This window comes from Tinamus guttatus, unplaced genomic scaffold, assembly GCF_059628265.1.
Source record: "Tinamus guttatus ecotype Peru unplaced genomic scaffold, ASM5962826v1 Tinamus_guttatus_pri_ptg000004l, whole genome shotgun sequence".
In the NCBI taxonomy this organism is placed as follows: domain Eukaryota; kingdom Metazoa; phylum Chordata; class Aves; order Tinamiformes; family Tinamidae; genus Tinamus; species Tinamus guttatus.
Window position 1 is genome coordinate 2,089,961 of NW_028288538.1, and position 19,224 is coordinate 2,109,184.

A 19,224-nucleotide genomic window follows, 5' to 3' on the forward strand; every position below is an offset into this window, starting at 1 on the left:
CCCAAAGAGTTTAAATGATGCTGAGTTCTTGTCAGCCCTTAATGCACTGTCAATGTGAATATTTTTTAGTGGTTGGAGAAATTTCAAGCATTTTAATGCCATCCTTTTTGTTTTATCTGCAGCTTGTTTGATTGCTGTGTCACATAATTCACATTGAGGGCTTCATCCTGCAACACTTACTTACGTGGGCTGTTTTTACAGATATGGGCTGTCCTGCTGACAAGGGAGGGATTTGGTACCTGCATAATAATTACCACCCCATGCATCAGCCTTGCAGGGCTGGGCCACTGGCTCATAAATGAAAATCAAGTGGCACAAAAACAAAAGAAACCTTGGTAATACTAGCTAATTAGTTGCTATCAATTGGTTGATTGGTAATACTAGCTAATGCTTCCTGGCCTTCTCCTGATTTACCTAAGGACTGCTACGGTGCCTTGTGGTACAGATTTTCCTCATTTACAATTTCCTGGAAGATTTTTTCTTAAATCCTCCCTGTGTGTTTGTGTCCCCCGGCAGCTGTGAGGAGCGCTGTCCTGCCGGCAGCCACGGGGCGCAGTGCGAGCTGCGCTGCCCCTGCCAGAACGGGGGCATCTGCCACCACGTCAGCGGGGAGTGCTCCTGCCCGCCCGGCTGGACGGTACGTGCCTCGGTCGTGCTCATCCCTCACTTTGGAGTAAGAAATACACTGTCACAACAGGGGCTCGTGGGCGGGGGGCTCAGTACCTGCTAGTGCTCGTCATGTGCACTGGAACGGGCTGCCCAGAGAGGTTGTGGAGTCTCCTTCTCTGGAGATCTTCAAACCCGCTTGGACGCAGTCCTGTGCCACGTGCTCTAGGTGACCCTGCGTGTGCAGGGGGTTGGACTAGGTGATCTCTAGAGGTCCCTTCCAACCTTCAGCATTCTGTGATTCTATGTCTTGAGCTTGGAGCCAGTTTGGAAGCAGGAGCACCTTTGTCATGCAGCACTTAGCTGGCAGGCTCCCACTCCATGCCTTATAGTGACCATTGTACAGGGGACCAACACAGGTAAGACAAGTAAGAGGGACTGCCCGTTACACATCTGTGTGGGAGCAGAAGAGAAAGCAAAGGTGGTCTCAGCATTGCACTTCCTTGGGATATCCACCACACCTTTTTGCACTGCCTCCACACTGCATACAGTGCTCAGAGCTCAGCTGAACGTTCCCCAAGCACTGCACTGGCTCCTTTGGGAGAGAGGGAGAGGAAGAAGGCGAGGGGAATTCAGTGGCTCAAGCAGTCACTAATGCAGAAGGAATATGCATGGGGACAGTTCGGGGTCCTGTCCTTACTCAGGCATAATTCCTATTGATTGCAATAGATCCGTTTGCATCAGGGCTTGCCCTGGAAAGAGCAAATTACCCCAACCTTTAAACCTTTGTGTCAAGAAAGCAAGGCCAAACATTTTAAAAGGCTTCAACTTTATCAATAATGTGATAATTAACTCTCTCGGGGTTTGCCAAGTCTCAAAGGCATACATAGCATTTAGCCATGCTAAGTTTCCTGGCGTTTTTCCCATAACTGACAATTAGTCTCTTGGCAATCTTGCTGGATTTTAATGCAAACACGTCCTGTGATTTTTCTAGTACATGCAAGACCATGAAGATCATCACACTCCATGGCTTATAATGTGGTCCTAAATCCCTTTAAAACCTTTGGGGGCTGAGATAGAAGTCTATTCTTTCAGATTAGTGTAGCAATTGCTACCTCCATTTAGCTTCTCAAAAATGTTTGATCACCGAGCTACTTTTAGGTAAGAAGCACCAACTATGAGATGCAGGTGGCTTTAGGATAGCAACACTAGAGAGGAACATCCCCACACAACCTCTCTGGTGGAAGCTGCACATTGAGAAGCTCTTTCACTAGACAGTCGCAGCCCAAATGGTCACAGTGGCATTACCTTTCAAATGGCAGAGTAGGGAGGGCTGCTCAGGTGCTAAGTAAGAGTGTGGAACCTCACCCTGCTCCAACATGAAGTGGAGACAAGAATGTTCTTTCCTAAAGAAGTGGAGCTATCCCATAAAGGAAGCAGTTCGGCTGTTTGCGGGGAGGAGATATCAGGCCATTCTGCCGTTATCCCTAAGCACTGGTTGATAAAGGCATTAACATCAAAACATTACTTTGGGGATATTTTTTCAGCTGTCGTCATACTCTGCATACTAATATCTCTGAATTGTTTTGCCGGACTCTTCCTTCCTGGTATTTTATCAGGATGTTTTCTCTTTTTTCACAAAGTTACAAAATCACTAAAGAGATTAAGTAATATCAGCATTGAGCAGGAAGCTTATTGAGGGCTTTCAGGGCGCTGAAAGGACCCTAAAGGAGCACAGCTCTGGGGCTGCCCAGCTCCTGCTGGCGTGTGTGCTGGCCCGCTCCTGCCCTGCTCCTTGCAGCTCGGACTTTCTTCTCTGCATTTTTAATGGCCCAGAGAGACTTCCTTGAAAACTGTTTTGTTGGCTGCTCCGTCCCCTGAGAAAGCCTGGAGTTAACAATTGATGTTTGAAGCAAGCGTAACTGAAAATTGAAGAGAGAGAGCAAGGATTCTGGGGGAAGAAACCGAAATTATAAGTAAAAGCACTCAGCTTGTAAATTCTGAAGTTTTAAGTATAAAGGGTCTCTCCAGGGTTTTAATGAAAAGCCAGTAATTCAGTGCACAGGGAGAAAAGAAAAATATATTTTCATGCTATAGATTTAACTATTGTGGTTGCAGTGGTTTGCAAAGTGGGACGTTAGTGGTCTGTAAATGAGCAGGAGAGATGGGATTGCTAGACTGTGCTCATTTTATTTCACACCATGGATATTCTTTCTTTGACATCAGGAATTTTACTTGCTGATTTTGAGGCTGGAGACCGTGTGTATGTGCTGTATAAGGCAGCATGCTGGAGGTAGAGTATTCTCCCTAGATTTATACAGGAGGAAATCCACTTGGATGCTATCGCTGCTGCATGAGCTTCAGCTTTAATCCTTTCTTGGGCTAGAGACATGGGACTTATTAACAGCAGCTCGGTCCCCTTGGGGCTTTGCTGTCCATGGGGTGTGCAAGGCCAGGAAACAAGTGAACACGAGGAAGTTCTGGGGTTCTTCGCTTCTTCCTCGGGTCTGCAGGCTTCAAAGACAGGCTGCTTCTCTCCTTGCATCATCCTTTCCTCCCCCTTCCTCCCGCCCACTGCAGAGTCTCCCAGAAGCGTGAGAAATTATACAAACTATTTCCTGTGAGATTTTCCAATTCTGTGAGTTCTTCACTGGCAGGGTGGTGCCTATATCCTGTTGAGCTAGTCTGGAAAGTGTGCCTTCCAGTGATCTACTAGGCTGGGCTTTTTTTGCTTCTCCATGTTTGTAGGATGGATGTAAGTGTGTGGTGGCTTTAGAGCCTAATCAACAATTTGCAGATTTAATTCTATACAGCTTTCTAATTTCCAATATTAAATTGCCCAGACACTTTCAGGAAGTGGGGTGGGAGGTTAAATTTACTTTTTACAATGCTTCTTAAAGGCGCTTCTGAAGGACTAGATCACTGTGCTAGGAAAGCAGTGATGTCCCCTTACAGGGCAGGACGTTTGTCATTGGCAGCACCCCCTGATCCCAGGTCTCATCCTGAAAGCTTTGCATCATGGTGCCACGTTCCTACAATGCACTAAGCTAATCTCTTTAGTGCCTTGTTCTCATTTCATGGACTTTTAACTCTGGGCTTTATGAGCAAACCATAATTTTTGTGTACTTGATAGAACAGGTTGCCCAGGGAGGCTCTGGACACAGTTTTGGGCAACCTGCTCTAGGTGACCCTGCTTGAGCAGGGGGTTTGAAGCAGATGATCTCCACAAGCGCCTTCCAACGCCAGCTTTTCTGTGATTCTGTAGTTCTGTTTACTTGTGTTTTTGTCATGGATTTTAAAAGTGGGGAGTGGGATTAAATGAGAAAATGGAGCAGAAAAAAAAAAGGTCTTTTCCGTACTGCAAAATGGTAATAATATAGGAAACAATGTCAAAAGCAGAGGCTGATTAGATCAGGGCCTTAAAAAAAGGTGCTGATGGAGTGAGCTTTGCTGATTAGATGCATGAGCAGCGGGAAACAGTTTGGTCTGACATTTGATCCTCCAGAGAGGGATATTTTAGATTCCCTTAGTACATATTAATGCAAAAAGTATGCCTAAAGATTCTCTTGGCTCCAAGGGGATGCATCAGAGAGTATTGCTTTCTCATCATTTGTTGATAGAAATCCTGTTCCTTTTGAGACATGAAGGGAGAAAGTATTTATTATCAAGATAAATGGATACTTACATTTTCAGATATATAGTGTTGTGTATTACTCAAGCCCAGAGACACCATTTTTTTAACACTGCAATCTGAATGTTCTTGAACTGAGGCCAACCTGTCTATTTTACGGCCAAGGAGCCACCTATCACCGGTTTGGAAAGGCCTGAAGTATCTGTTTTATGATTGCAGTCAAGAGCAGCCTCTCCAGTTTGGGGTTGCTGATGTTGCTGAACTTCCCAAGCTGTTGAGGGGGCAACCCCAAGGAGTGGCAGGAGCCATTAACGTTCCCTTTTTATGTTTTGTGCAAGATTTATCTAATCCCTGCCTTGTTCAAAGCTCAGAGCCCCTAGGGCTTGAAAAGTACTTCTGAGAGCTTAAAGCAAATAGCAATAGGGGCAGGCAGCCCCCATTCCTACCAGGCTCTGCGCTGGGCATGGCACGGGCGGCAGTGCCACTTGCTGCAGGTACCAGACACTTTCTGTTACAAGACCCCATCTTCTCTGCCAGACTTCACTTGCTTTGGCTGAAATTATTCAGATAGATGCCAGCTTCACACTGAGGTGAGGGAAAGATAGTGTTTGCTCATGTGAAAACAAATACTTAGGACTTGTAGGAAAGTCTAGGGAAATGTTTGCAAGATCTTGACAGGGGATATTATGGGATATTTGGGGAGAAAATCTCCTGAATTGTTCAGATTGATTCCTCAAAGACATAACTAGTGGTGAGAATTCCCTGCCTTGGGGCTGAAGAAGTGAGACAAGACTTACCAAGCAGTGGCCTCTCCTGATGACCAGAGCCAGGATGTACAACAAGTACAGACTCTTCTCCACTTCCAGGGATAGCTGGACAGGGAGGACACCTGGACAAGAGATTTGGAGCTGGGAAAAGGGAGGGTAGAGAGTCTGTGACAAGTTTTGGGTGAAATGGAAGAGGGAGGAGAGCTTTCTGGCCTTCCCTAATTGCCTTTGACCTCCCTAAAACCTTCCTGCCCCTGTGTTCAAGGGTACTGTCTATCCTGCCACCCCAGCTGCACTTTCCAGAGAAATTCCAAAGAAGGAAATTGTCATTGACCATCCAGTGGAAAGAAAAATCCCTTCTGGAAGTATGATAGAAAGGCTTTTACTCTGGCAGCAGAATTTTGAGTCTCTCTTGAGCCCATCTTAAACAGAAGAAATACTGCCAGTACAATTAGATCCAGTTTTAGCAAGGACAATAAATATCCAGGCAGCATATAGAAATTCATTGCATCATGACTGTTGACTGAAATATTGTTCTTTCTGCAACCCTACCAGGGGCTGGTGTGTGCCCAGCCATGTCCTCCTGGAACGTTTGGAGTAAACTGCAGCCAGGACTGTCCATGCCACAACGGAGGACACTGTGACCCTGTGACAGGAAAATGCCTCTGTACAGCCGGGTATATGGGAGACAGGTAAAAATTAACCCAATCCCCAAAGCCCTTTGTTTTAACCGTGGACTGGCAATATTTATAACCCTCCTAGGGCAATGCTGCTCTCTGAAAGGCAGTGTTATATCTCTATTGCTGCAATTAGGTTCATCCTTCTGAAGCAGTTCGAGCATTATAAATGTGGCAGTGTTATTACTTTTTATTGGCAATGCTCTCCATTTACAGTTCTTTTAATGTAACTTTTAAAATTTAATGGATTAAATTTAATTTAGATATTTACAGTGATAAATTTATTAGAGAGCATTACATGTTTACAAGATATGTAAATGAACCATATTTATACAAATTAATATCCTCAAGAGTAAGCAATGCAGCAGTTTAATGTTTCCACCAGCCCCTCTGTGCTGCTGCAGAACTGATCCATCTCAGACACCAACAAAAGGCGATAAATCTCAAAATTTATAAATGAGAGGGTTCGACCATAAATCAGTCTGAAAAGATGATAATATTGTTTTACAAAGGTGTCATGGATTTAGCAAAATGACTACACAGCAAAGTCCAAGTGTGATTGTAGCGCATGCTGGCTTAGCCTTCTAGTTAATCCTGCTAGGAGGGCTGAAAATGATGAGGAAGATGCAGTAAAATAAGCTTCCGTATGCAACTTTCACTAGCAATTGGACTGTGTTACCAGGATTTCCAGAAATCCTGGCCGTAGCTCGCTAGTGCTCGCTATGGTAATGCCCTTTCTCCGGTGTCTCCCTTTTTTTTATTAGCTAGAACAAGAGATATATTGGTACTAGACAAGTCCTACACAACCACAAGTATTCTGACATCTGCTACAGCTGCACTGTTATGCAGCAAACCTCACTGTAATTTCTCCTTTCTCGCCTCCTTGTTTAATCATCAAGTTTTTAAAGCAGACAAGCAGGCCAGTCTCAAACAGTGCCCTGGAGCTCAGAGGCTGCGTGCTGTCCCATTAAATGTGCATGCTCGTTGTTTCCATCTCATCAACAGCAGTAATTGGCAGGGGGTTTTGGAGACCATGGCAGGATTTGCATGTAGTTGAAGTTGTTTGAAATGTTAATTATTTCAAATTAATTTAATGGAGGAAACATTACTGAGTTTCTCTTCTCCCATCCTCCATTTGAGGAGAGTGATGTTGGGGTCCCAGGGGTGCATTACTAGGGTATCATAATTATCGTCACTTACGATAGTTTTCACAATTTTCACTGCAAGAAGCAACTGTGCAGGCTGAATGCTCATCCTGGTGGCCACACTTCAGTCACAAACAGTGCTCAGCCCTGGCCACGCTCAGGCAGGCTGGTGGTGGCCCTAGATCTCCTCGTTGGGTTGTTGCAGCCCCAGATCGATTTCTGGCCGTGGGTGAATCAACAGCAATTGAGCTGTGAGCAGCTCCCAGCCAGCAGCCTGCAGCTGAGCCAGCTTCTCTGCTCGGCTGCCAATAAAACCCCAGCCACGAGGGAGGACATGCAGCAGAAGGGCTGGCTCCGTTACAGGAGCGCGGGGTGGGAGAAGAAAGGAGCTGCCCTACCGCACTTCAGCAAAAAAGCAGGAAAAAGTCTGCAGGGAATGGGAAAGGAGATGGCAAGTGGGAAACAGAAGATCCAGTTCTGCCTGCTGTTCCAAACAGAGGGGTTTGCCCACTAAGGCGCCCCTGAGAGGGGCCCTTCAGGTCTGTACGTGAGTGGACAAGAGGGAGGTTTGGGCTCCAAAGGGGGAATGTGGCCTGAGGAGCCTGAGGAGGAGGGAGGGAGAAAGCAAGGATGGCTCAGCTGGAAGAGGAGGAGAGGAAGCCAAGGGAAGAGCAGATGTGGACCCGCAACCAAGCCAAGCCCATAGGGGTGGTTCAGGGCCCTCTCCTGGAGCAAGGAGTGTAATACAGACATGAGGGAGAGGAAGAAGAGCCAAAACGTGGGAGTGTGAAAGGAGGACTGGGAATAAGAGAGTGGGGTAAAAGGGCAGTTTTAAAAGCATTTGCAGCAGCAAGAAAAGCTGGCATTAGCCTGGAAGGTCCTCCATTTGAGGTGGTCCTCAGAAAGCTTAAACATGTTTAACTAATGAGCCTGTAATGAGGGAAGTGGAACCCCGGGCCCATTACGTTGGCGTGGCGCTCGGCCTCCCGCTCGGACCAGGCCGCGCGCTGCCCGTAATGGCTCCTTCGGAGCCGGCGCAGGAACCTCTGCCTTGCTCCTCAGCGCAGCCGCTAATGGCAAATTACCCACTGATTGCAGCGACAGCAGCAGCAGCCACAAGGTTTTTTAAAAAAGGCTTAATTGCTTTCCTTAGTTATGTGTTCATCCAGCATGGACGATGAGAAAGATTAGTCAGCACCATTTTAACTTAAAGGCTATTTTACTTTCTGAATCTCATGTAACTGCGGCAGGGTTACAGTGTGGTGGCAAACAGAGCGGAAGAATGCAGCTGCCCAGCAAAATAATATTTTCCTTGAAATTTTAAGAGGCAACAAAAAATATTCCTACTAATAACAGATTTAGTGAGTAATAATAAAAATCCAACACATATTATCAATTACTATCCTTTTTAATTATCAATAAATACAGTATAAAGCTATGGTCTATCATGTACAGCAGATAGATAATAACGTATAGTGAGATAGGTATTTGTGGAGGTGACGTAGTCACAAAGGTCTGTGGGAGTGCAATTGCCACAGTTTGTTCCCTACCTGTTTTCCAGGAGGAGGCAGTGCACTAAATATCTCTAGCAGATTGAGAAGCTTTATTGATAACTCCGGGCAGCTTTGTGCCGGGCCGAGCTGACGGGAGCTGTCATGTAAACGCATGTTTTGTAAACTGCAAAGGAATAATAGCAAAAGCACCGCCAGGAGCTGGGGTGGGGTGTGGAAGAATTCATTGGCCGCCAGGGAAAGCGAACATACTGTTTTCGCTTTGTTTTCCATATTGCCATTAAACCCAAAGATTGGATCTTAGCAGAGTAAACACCACATTTTTTATGATAACATGAGCAGGCTTCTCTCGCTTTGCTTGCAGCCGTGTCTCGTGTCTGCAGGATGGTGATCTCCAGGATCACCACTTAGTGCACTTGGGCTTTTAGTTTTTGCCTGTGCTACCAAGTGCAATCGTTGATTTAAAAATAAACACAAAAGCCTAAACCTTAGAAACCTTGTAGCTTTATTCTGTGCAAAGGATTTCTTGGGAAGAAATGTAGGTGCGTGTAGTAAGTTCATCTGTTAAGCAGGCTGTCTTATGTTTAATATTTTGTGAAATTGCTTCCATTAATTCTACAGGTGACAGCCATATTATCCTATCCCAACCCAAATAATTACAGTGCATATTAAAGTTTGGTGGATATTATAATATGTATCTCCCCAGATAGGCAGAAAGCAATGTAAATTAAACAAGAAACGTAACTAGGGCTTAGCAGCTCATTTTGTAATTTAATTGAACAATGTATCTGGTTGTTAATGGTGTTATGGACACATTAGATTGATATGTTGCAAAGGAAAGATGTTTAAGTAGAAAGCTAATTCCTGCTGTGATTATTCTTATGTTCCAGAGGAGTCGTTATTAGTATTCTTTGTATAAAATTCATTAGCAGTAGCTGCTTGATCTCCAAATAAATAAGTTGGTTAAATTGTTAGTAGAAAAGGGCTAATTATGTAAATGGATTAGGCCGTCAATATTTCATTTCCAGATGCTTTCTCCCTGCTAGGTAATGCTTCATCTTCTATAAATATAGAATGATATAGTACACTATTGACTAAATATTCATCTCGCTGAGTACAGTGCTCTCCTGCTAACTAGTAGAGCTGCGTACAGCAGTGGGGGCACCAGGCAGCTCAGCGCTTTCCTCATTGCTTTCCATTTCTCTAAGTGTTTCAGTCCTCATGTCACCCTCTTTGCTGGCCACTTCCTTTGCAGCTGAGCTCCCCTGTGACCAGCCGTGGCCACCCTGGGCTCATCCAGATGCCACTTGCTCCACAGTCCTCGGGTTTCATGTGGACCCCTGAATTTGACTCCTGTGACATGTTGGTGTTTGATGCTACCAGATCACTAGCTAGGCCTTTTGCTTTGTTCATATATTTTTAGTAAACCGTGATGGTCTGAAGCTGCAGAAGTAATGCTGTTCTTCTGCACTGACAGTGCTCACTGCAGTTTTGCCTGCCTTGCATCGCACATTCATCTTTTATTACTGATCATTATATTAACTCTCACCTGCCAGCTGTGAAATGACCTGCAGGAAGACATTTAACAATCACCTCTATCCATGGAGTTTATAGTATATACTTTAATCAATGCACAGGATTAAATGAATGCTGATAGGCAATTTCCAATATCTGGTATCCATGTGATAAGGGAATTGGGCTTTTTTGGATTTTTTTTTCATTAACTGAAAAGGCATATCTGTATTTCACGGTGGATCATGTAAACTGTAGTACTGACTCATTGCAGAATTTTGAAACCACTCCATTATGTCAAACACAGAAGCCCTTGCTTTCTTTAGGACTTTAGTTGAGCTTTTCCAGCTAGGAGATAATATGATCTCTTAAATTGGTTGGATAGGACAATGAAACAGACTTTTTAGCAGATTTCATAATGTATCCAATCGGGAAATATTTTAAACAGTGCATAGAAGGTACAATTTGAAACAATCTGTGTCTAATGTTTGCAGGTTCCATTTTTATGTGTATCAAGTATTACAAATGTTGGCAATTTTGGAGAAGATACTGCACTAAAAAGAGTGGAAGTGATTTGTCTTGAGGTTTTATACTACTGAGCACCCCTGGAGTAAGAGATGAAATGCAAATTTTAGATGCAAACTGCTGCAATTATTCAGAACAGACACTAAAGACAAAGGGTAGATGTTCTACCAGTATAAAACAGGTCCAACAGCAGCATGGAGGGAAAGTAAAACTACTTTGCTGGAGAATATATATTTTTAATACTGCTTAATAGACTACATATTCTTTTGATCCTCATTATCACTCTGAGGGTACCATGGGCCTCTAAAGAATCTGTGCAGACCTTCTCTAATGAGGAGAAATCAAGCAAATGAGGGTTTTTTTTTGTTTTTATCTGAATGTATATCAAGTTTTTATGATTCACGAATAGAATTATTAAGTTCCTGCAAAAATGGATGCACTTGAACAGAAATAATTGGAAATAAATTAATACACTTTCAGTTAAAAACAATTTACATGCCCAAGATAGCATATCACCCCAATGATTTCATCAGTTCAGTGTATCACTTGAATGAGCTATGATTTTATGCTTCATACATTAGCAAAAACATGCCCATGTAAAAGTCATAAGCAGACTAGATGATAATATTTGCCTGGATCGTGTCTCATGTAATTCACTGCAGGTGTCAAGAGGAGTGTCCTGTTGGGACGTACGGCTTCCAGTGCACTCAAAGATGTGATTGCCAAAATGGTGCAAAGTGCTACCACGTAAATGGAGCATGTATGTGTGACCCTGGGTTTAAAGGGATTTATTGCCAAGAAAGAATGTGTCCAGAAGGGTTTTATGGCCTCAAATGCGACAAGAGATGTCCCTGCAGTATTACCAATACCCTCAGGTATGTTCACTATATTGTGTACTAATACATGGACAGGTCAAAGAAAGGCACTGGAGAAAAGAAATTGTATTTGACCAAACTCACTCCTTGTTTTGCTGTAGTTTTGGTATAATGGTATAATACCAGAATTTAACTTTCACATTATTTCAATAAACACATAGTGCTTTATAATTCCCCACTGAAATTCAAAAAGTACAGATAAATTTTCTTAACTCCATCATTTTTTTCTCTTTTTATGGCACAGGTTTTCTTGTCAAATCTATAGACAGCAAGGGGACTTTGAAAATGAAACCTAATTTGCTTCAGTTTATGTCTTGTGGCAAATTACCTTGTTGAAAACACTTGAGGCAGATGTATAAATAGACTGAAATCAATATCCCCAAGTCTATGGAACTGTAACGAAGTCAACATTGTCAAAATAGACATATCTTCTCTTCTCGTGTGCCTATTTTTGCTCTTCATTCAGTATGTGCATGTGTAAAATATTCAGGAAAATAAATATCAGGGAAGTGTATCTAAAATGGAATAAGCCTCACTTAAAAGGTCAGGTTTCAGAGTTTTATTCCCTTTGGCCTTTTTTTAAGATCTGATCCTTGAGGTTCACATTACCAAAGGCTGATCCAAAAAGCCAATCCACCTCACATGAGACAACCTTACAGGCTTGACTCACTTTGCTCTTGCTCGTATTCCTCTTTTTCCTATCATTTACTGTTAAGCATTCACAGGAACATGTAGGCTTCAGAAGGAGATGGGGATAATTGATGCCCATGCAAATATGCCCTTGATACGGACATTCTTCAGGTTTAAATCAGACAGGTGGGGACCTGACTGCCTTGCTGATGCTGGTAAACCTACCGGGCAATCTTGCAGCCTGCTAAAATACAAATACACTCAATTATGCACGGAGCAGGACCGCCTAGTTCGGGGGTGCACACACGCACAAGCACCAACGCTCCAGGCAAATCCGTTTGCGCTCTTGAGATAGGCTCTGTTTGTCTCAGTCTTGGAAATAAACAGGTGATCTTTCATGTGGATTCAAGTTCAGCTGTGAGTGGGGAGGCTTTGGTTAACTGTGAGCCAGAGCTCCAAATGGATTATTTAAAAGTCTTGTAATTCTGATCATACGAGTCCTCTACAGAAAGATAGCTGCTGGCTCTACTGGGTTTGACAGTGAGGATGCAAAGTGTTCGACACCTCAAAGGCAACTCTGTACAACAGCCTTCTGCCGCTTCTGAGTATTTTGTGCATCGTGGAAATCATTGCGAAAAATAATGTCCCGGAGGCACAAGCGGAGCACTATACACAAAAGGTTGATGTTGTGTTGTAGTGAGGCTAGGAATGACACCAGGATTGCTGCCGAGTGAGCCGAGGGAGGAATTTCTGTAGTTCCCACTGCTCTGTACTAGCTGCCAGCGCGAGACTTAAAGCAGAGGTGAGTACAAGGCAAACTGCTCCTTTGTGAGAGATCCCCCTCGCATGAGCTGCACGGGGGAGAATATGCTTGCAGACAGTGTGTCCTCACTCCTCGCCTGCAGAAATGTGTTTGTACAGCCATTTTCCCAGAAAGATGGAGAGGGAGCTGCAGGGAGACCACCAGCAAGCCTGAGCTTGTGTGCTGACTGCCCAAGTCATTACCACTCCTTTAACTGTGGGCAGATTTTTGACTGGCTCTTGAGGGTGCCAGTGTCCATCTGGGGTAATCAAAGCCCCATCAGGATGTGAAGGAAGGTTAGAGCTTAAGTGTGAGAGGGCTCGACAAGGTGGAGGGTTTAATCCCCTCGCAGCTCTTTTCTATGAGTGCTGTTACTCTCACACCCTGCACAGCTGATGTGTGCCTGGGAGCTGCCTGACAGATACTTTTTATGCCTTCCCCAACACTGCTCCATCAGCTTCACTTGTAGCATCCTCCGCTAAGATCATATCTCAGTTTCCTTAATAAATGAGTCTAGTCTCTCCATTGATAAAAATCTCCCTTTTTCCTGCATCTTATCGCTGCTGTTATGGAACAAAGAGATATCAGCAAGCTGTAGATCTGTAAATGTTCTTTCATTCATCCACGGTGTTTCAGCTTTCCACTTGTCAATGAATTCTTCAGAATCCCGTTGCTTTCAGAGCCAAGGAGCATCAGAGTTGATGGAAAATGACCTTCTCCAAAGACACTCCATATTCTGAACAAATCTCTTCACTAATTTTTTCAAAACTGCCCCACATAGCCCTCTTTATACCCAGCTGTTCCCTTGAATTTTATCATCACTGGAACTGCAGTCTTCTAAATTCACTCATTTACTGACAGCCATCTATTTTCCCCAGAAGCTATTTAAGCTGTTGGCTGCTTGTTGCGATACCTACGTGTGTAGGGTAATTTTATAAATAATGAAAAGAAGGTGGGGGAAGCTTGCTTAGTTCTGCCAATACTTTAGACTCACTTCGTCTGGTTGTTGGGCGTCTGCCTGGACCCGAAGGCTCTGAAAGTTTTGGGGAGCAAACTGACAAAAGACATGAAGAAATACACCATTGTCTTTCCTATTTTCGTCGACCAGTCTGTGTTAATGTCTGAAGAGACCAATATGATCATCTAGTCTGACCTTCTTCATAACAACAGCTAAGAACATCGTCCAATAATTTCTGCATCAAAGCACATTGAAAGGCACTTTGTATCGGACTTTAGAACAACCCCAGAATTAGGTACTTTAGAGCACACTTGTGACCTGGATTGTCCTTCCCCAGGGAAGGATACACAAGTAAGAAACTCCCCCATGCAAGAAACCCACACTGATATTATCGTCAAGAGTGAGAAGGGGATAACCCTGGCTTGGATCTTCCAAAAAGCAGAGGGGGAAGTGAATAGCTGGAAAAATTTCCCTGCCCAGCTTACTTGAGCAGAGCTGAGGAGCCATAAGCATAGGCTGTATAGTATACTTAAGCTTCTCTATGCTTTTGCAAGATCCACAGAAGAATTTCCTTCTCGTGTGGACAATTCTCAATTCCTACCTTCTTTTCATCCCCCCTGGCTACTTTGTCCCAGTGCCAGGGAGGCACTTGGCCCATTGCATTCAATCTAGGTTTTTTCCTTCCTGTTATGCAAGAGATTGGAAAAAATAAAAGTTGTTAAGAATCAATGTAAGATGCCAGTGTATAACAGTGCCAGACTCTTTCGTGAGTGTAGTCTCCTTCCTGCTCACAGCAAGCATTTGGAAAGCAGATGTTAGTGAGTTTGCCTTCTGTGATCCTTTCAAAAACTTCATATTCTCATACCAACCCATGGAGTGATCCTCGTCCAGAGGAATTGTTTGAGTTTCTTAATTTCATTTTGTGTGGGGCACAGCATAATGCTACATATGCTACATCCCATGCTGACAAAACACTCTACAGGCTCATGACCTTGAAAATAGTTCACCTTTCTAATTGTATTTCCATTCAGTTCTTTGTTTTAACACCTTCACCATTCAGTGCCTTAAACCTTTCAAAATCACTGCAGCTAGCAAATTTAATATACTAGGTAGATGCATACATGGATGGATGCATAAAGAGAACTTTCCTAGCTGTAAGTGTATGTACATAGTTTAAACACAGAATGCAATTCTACAGAATGCCAATATAATAAGACAGAAACATATTCCTACTCATATGTACATGCAGGTGCACTCTACTTCCCCATCATGAGCTGCAGTGCAAACAAGTGGAGTAGTTCTCAGATACCAGAATATAAAAATAACTACTAATGAAGACTTAGTACTATTTAGTGTATCAGCTGTGGATCTGAAAGGGTTTCCAAAGGAAGGCAGGCATTATTTTACAGATAGAAAGACTGAGAAGACTGAGATGCAGAAAGAATAAGTTTCATGGCCAAGATTCACTGGCAGAATCAGGAAGAGAACAGCTGTTTCCTGAATTTTGGTTAAGCCCCTAAATCTCAGGCATCTTCAAGTTAACGCTGTGCATCAGGGCACCTTGGTTTTCAGACAAGTGTTTGCAATTCAGATGTTGTGTTCTGTGTATCAGCAACAAGACTCTGGTGTCCCTGGGCTGTACAGAGCCTGCAACTTCATTTCATGCAGACCAGCCATGTAGGTTTGGGTTTTTTTTTGCATATTACTGTACCATAACACTATATAATGTGTGCTACCGTTTTGGCCTGCCAAAAGCTTTGGAAAGATTTTGTTCTGCTGCCATCAAGGAGAAGGTCCCCCTCCCCTGCTGTAGAGTCCATTACAACTGTTGCTGCCTCCCCGGATCCATCGTCATGGATACCAAAAACCCTGGAATTTCATATGGAGGCTTTTTCTAACATGCAATGCCAGCCCTCTGCAAGGGAGCAGAAGATATGCATTTCAAAGCACTGAAGGACTTGGCCTAGAGAGAAAACAAAATAAATAAAGATATTCTGAGGCCAATAATAAAATCACTCTTGCTTCAACAGGGAGACGCAGTGGCCCAGCCCTCTGCACAGCCTGGGCAGAGTGGGAAGGGGCTTGGGCACGATGCAGCCACTGCCTTTTAGGGGGCCTTGGTGACCTGTCCATACCCCTCCCACAGACTCTTCTGCCAAGGCCGTTCAGTTCTTGATGTTTTTTTTAAATTGCATGTTAGGAAGATTTTTAGCCTTTAATAAATAGGCAGTGTTCCATGCAAAACAGCTCTGTTTTGATGAAAAAGCCAATATTGAAGAAGAAATTCTCACTGAGTATCGTATTTTCAATTGAATTGTCATAGACTAATTCATATTGCCATGATCATATATTATATTTGAAAGTTTTAATTTCTCCAACAGACACTGTTCTCGTGGAACCTTGTGATATGTGCAGAAGAAGTGAAAACAGAGAAACAAAGACTCCCCTCTAAAATATTTCTTTAATGTTTAACTTTCTGCTCGTATTAGGTAATGATTAATAAATGGAGAGGGAGAAAAATGAGCTTTTATTATTTTCATCTAAATGTTAAAAGGTGCTGGGTGAACCACTATAATTTCAGGGACTGCTTTGTCAGACAAATTTCATGGATGGTGGTTTGTTAAGCTGATGAATTGTTTTAATTAGTTAGTAAAACACTATTTATGATGAAACATATGACGGTCACAAAAATTGATAATTCTTAGGCACAACAGTTTGTGACTAACCTCTCCTACCAGTAATTGCCTGATACATACTTGGAAATTATGCTTTAAGAGGTTACCTTGAAAATTAATAGATAGGATATTAATTTTACAGGTGTAAAGAAAATCATTCAGTCAAGTCCACAATATTAAGCTATAGCAATAAATAATCCTAAAGGAATGATAAATAGACTCTATGATGCAAAGAAGCAGGAGTCGGGTCTGTGGAGGGGCACCACCTTGCAGGGCTCTGCTCCGAGGATACTAGAGAAAATTCCGGAGTGCAGCAGTAACGTTTCTCGTCTGTCCCATGGAGGGTTGGGGGTGTGAGCAAGGCCCGTTCCGCAGAGGGCCCGAGCTCTCGGGTGAAGCTTCACGCTCAGCCGCCCTCAGACCACGTGCAGTCCTTCCCAAAGAGCACGTCCCCTCTCCATCTCCTGCTCCTTCTCCCTGCCACCTGATTGCCCCAAAGGTGACTTTCTCCTGTGCTTTCCTTCCTGTCCCCTAGAAACCTCCATTTCTTCAATCCAGGATGTTCACCTCTCCAGCCAATTTAGCTCCCCTCAGGAAGCCGGGAGATGCCCTTTGTGTTCACAGAAGAGCAGAAGTTCTGTTCACTGTGTCTTGCTTCAACCTCACTCCCGTCTGCTCTAGTTGGGACACAGTTGAATCTCTCCTGACCTTGCTCATCTGTAGCTGGTGGTAACACACCCAGATAGCATAGCTGTAAATGGCTCAATCCTGGAGTTGGCATCAGTCACCAGAGTCTTATTGATTTGAGTATGAAAAGAGCATAAACTTCATGAGTTTAAAATTACCAGGGCTAGGGCATTTCCTAGCTGCCTGTATGTTACTTTGCCAAGCTAGTATTTAGCACCGTGTTCCCTCTACATTTCCTGAGGTATACACTGCTCATGTTCACCATCCTTAACAGTTTTCAGCTCTGTTTTTAACGATGATGTTTCACTGGAATCATTCTGCTGAGGAATTTCTGCTGTTTACAGGGAGGCTTTCCCTTCCATGCCCACCTCTCATTAAGGTCTGTCTTTCTTCATTAGTTGCCATCCCTTGTCTGGAGAATGTAGCTGCAAAGCTGGCTGGGCTGGCCTCTATTGCAACGAAACGTGTCCCCCGGGATCCTACGGCGAAGGCTGCCAGCTGAGCTGCCCCTGCCGGAACGGCGCCGACTGCGACAGCCTCACCGGGAAGTGCTCCTGCGCACCGGGCTACGTGGTAAGCGAGAGCGGGCAGGAATGGAGCATTTCTGCAGGGCCTGCAAAAATCAGAGCGGATTTTAATCTCATTTCAGATAACATTTGTGTAAGCATGGCCAAATCTAGGTGCTTTTTCCCCCTGTGATTCCACGTAATTCTTCTTTGAACGGTGTCAACTTATTACTTTTGATTATTTGCTTAACATCAGTGTTGTAAGTTTATTGCTCTTGGAAGGATAACATGGTTTCCCAGCTCATATTCTAAGTCAAGTCATAACAAAAGATGTCAGATTATTGTCTGTCTGGAAGAGCAGAAAAAGAAATTCTTGGCCTTTCAGCGTGTTCCTTGTCAGTCACAATGTGATTTTAATAGATGAAGATTTTTGAAAATGTTACAAATAATAGGGCAATTCATGCCTTTTCTGAGCACATGTGGCAGGTGTCTTTCACCTGAAGATCAGCAAGAGCTTCAGACAACTCGAGGTAAACAAGCATTACGTTTTATACATGGGATATAAAACAGCTGAAGAAGTCAGCCCAAATGAAGCTCTATCCAAGTAGATGGGTAGAGAAGGGTGGGTGGCTTCTTTGGGACTGACCTGTTCTAGCAGGAGGTGCTAGGACATGTCCAGTCCTGCTGCATCTGGATTTAATGGTCTCTGATTGCTGCGGAGTTCCCTGGTTGTGGTAGGGCCAGAATTTAATCTGCAGATCCAAATATGGAGCACCTCTTTCACATTACTTGGGGGCAGACCGTGGAAGACATTTCTGTTCTATGTTTAGGAATTGATATTTCCTAAGAAAACAAAGCATTTTCAGGAGAGAATTCCACTTCATTGCCAGTTATCTTTCCATAATTCATGTCCTTAATTTCACATGAGTTCTCCCCCAGGCCTATCTACTTGTTTTCCATACTGTATAGCAATTGTTTGTCATAATTATTACTAAACTTGCTGGAAACCAAGCTTTAGATTCACAGACATTACTAACATTTTTAAAGCCTCCACTGACATTTAGCAGCTGACTCAGATGTGCAACCTCCTAGATGAGTTTTACTCTTTATTGTTTTAAGTCCCAACTTCAAAGCAAGATAAATAAATATCTTCAAGTGCTAGGGAATGTGAGACCACTGACCATGTCATAGCTCCTTTGCTTTGCAGGGGCAGCATTTTGCAGTTACATAGGGTAAGTTAGACAGGATGAGGCTGCCCAGCTGGATGACAAGATCCCACAGGGTGGGAGTCCCAGGTGGGATGAGTAGGACGTTGCAGCCTTCTTAGCCTCCCTCCCATTGAGATCCACACCCAAGTTCATGATCGCCACCATCATCCCAGGGCTGTGCAAGGGGAGTTGTGGCTTAAAGTCACCTGTGTTCCTTACTGCATGTCAGCGGCTGAACCTGAAAATTGGAGTCTCCATCTAATTTCTAGGCATTTTCTCAGTGATGACACATTTATTTAGGCATGAGGGGTAGGACTATCAAAAGCACCTATGCAAAACAGTAGTAGTTCAAGATGAAAAAAAAAAAAGAGCTTTGATGTTTGATCCCCCGTTTATTTATAGTAATAGAAGACAAGAATTTATTGTCTCTCTGCTGTGGTAATACCCATGTGTTAATATAAAATAGAGGAAAGAAAGAAGTCAGGAGCATGTTAATAAAAAATACGAAA

General features: G+C 43.5%; 1 protein-coding gene across 1 annotated transcript in view; it reads left to right on the top strand.

Annotated features, from left to right (window-relative positions):
* The window catches only part of MEGF11 (multiple EGF like domains 11), a 243,547-nt gene that overhangs the window by 162,613 nt on the left and 61,710 nt on the right, over nucleotides 1–19,224 (top strand). Inside the window, exons 9-12 of the mRNA XM_088534729.1 lie at nucleotides 517–637; nucleotides 5,560–5,696; nucleotides 11,037–11,249; nucleotides 17,400–17,574. Of these exons, the coding sequence (XP_088390855.1) occupies nucleotides 517–637; nucleotides 5,560–5,696; nucleotides 11,037–11,249; nucleotides 17,400–17,574 (646 nt within the window). The remainder of the gene's footprint in view (nucleotides 1–516; nucleotides 638–5,559; nucleotides 5,697–11,036; nucleotides 11,250–17,399; nucleotides 17,575–19,224) is intronic.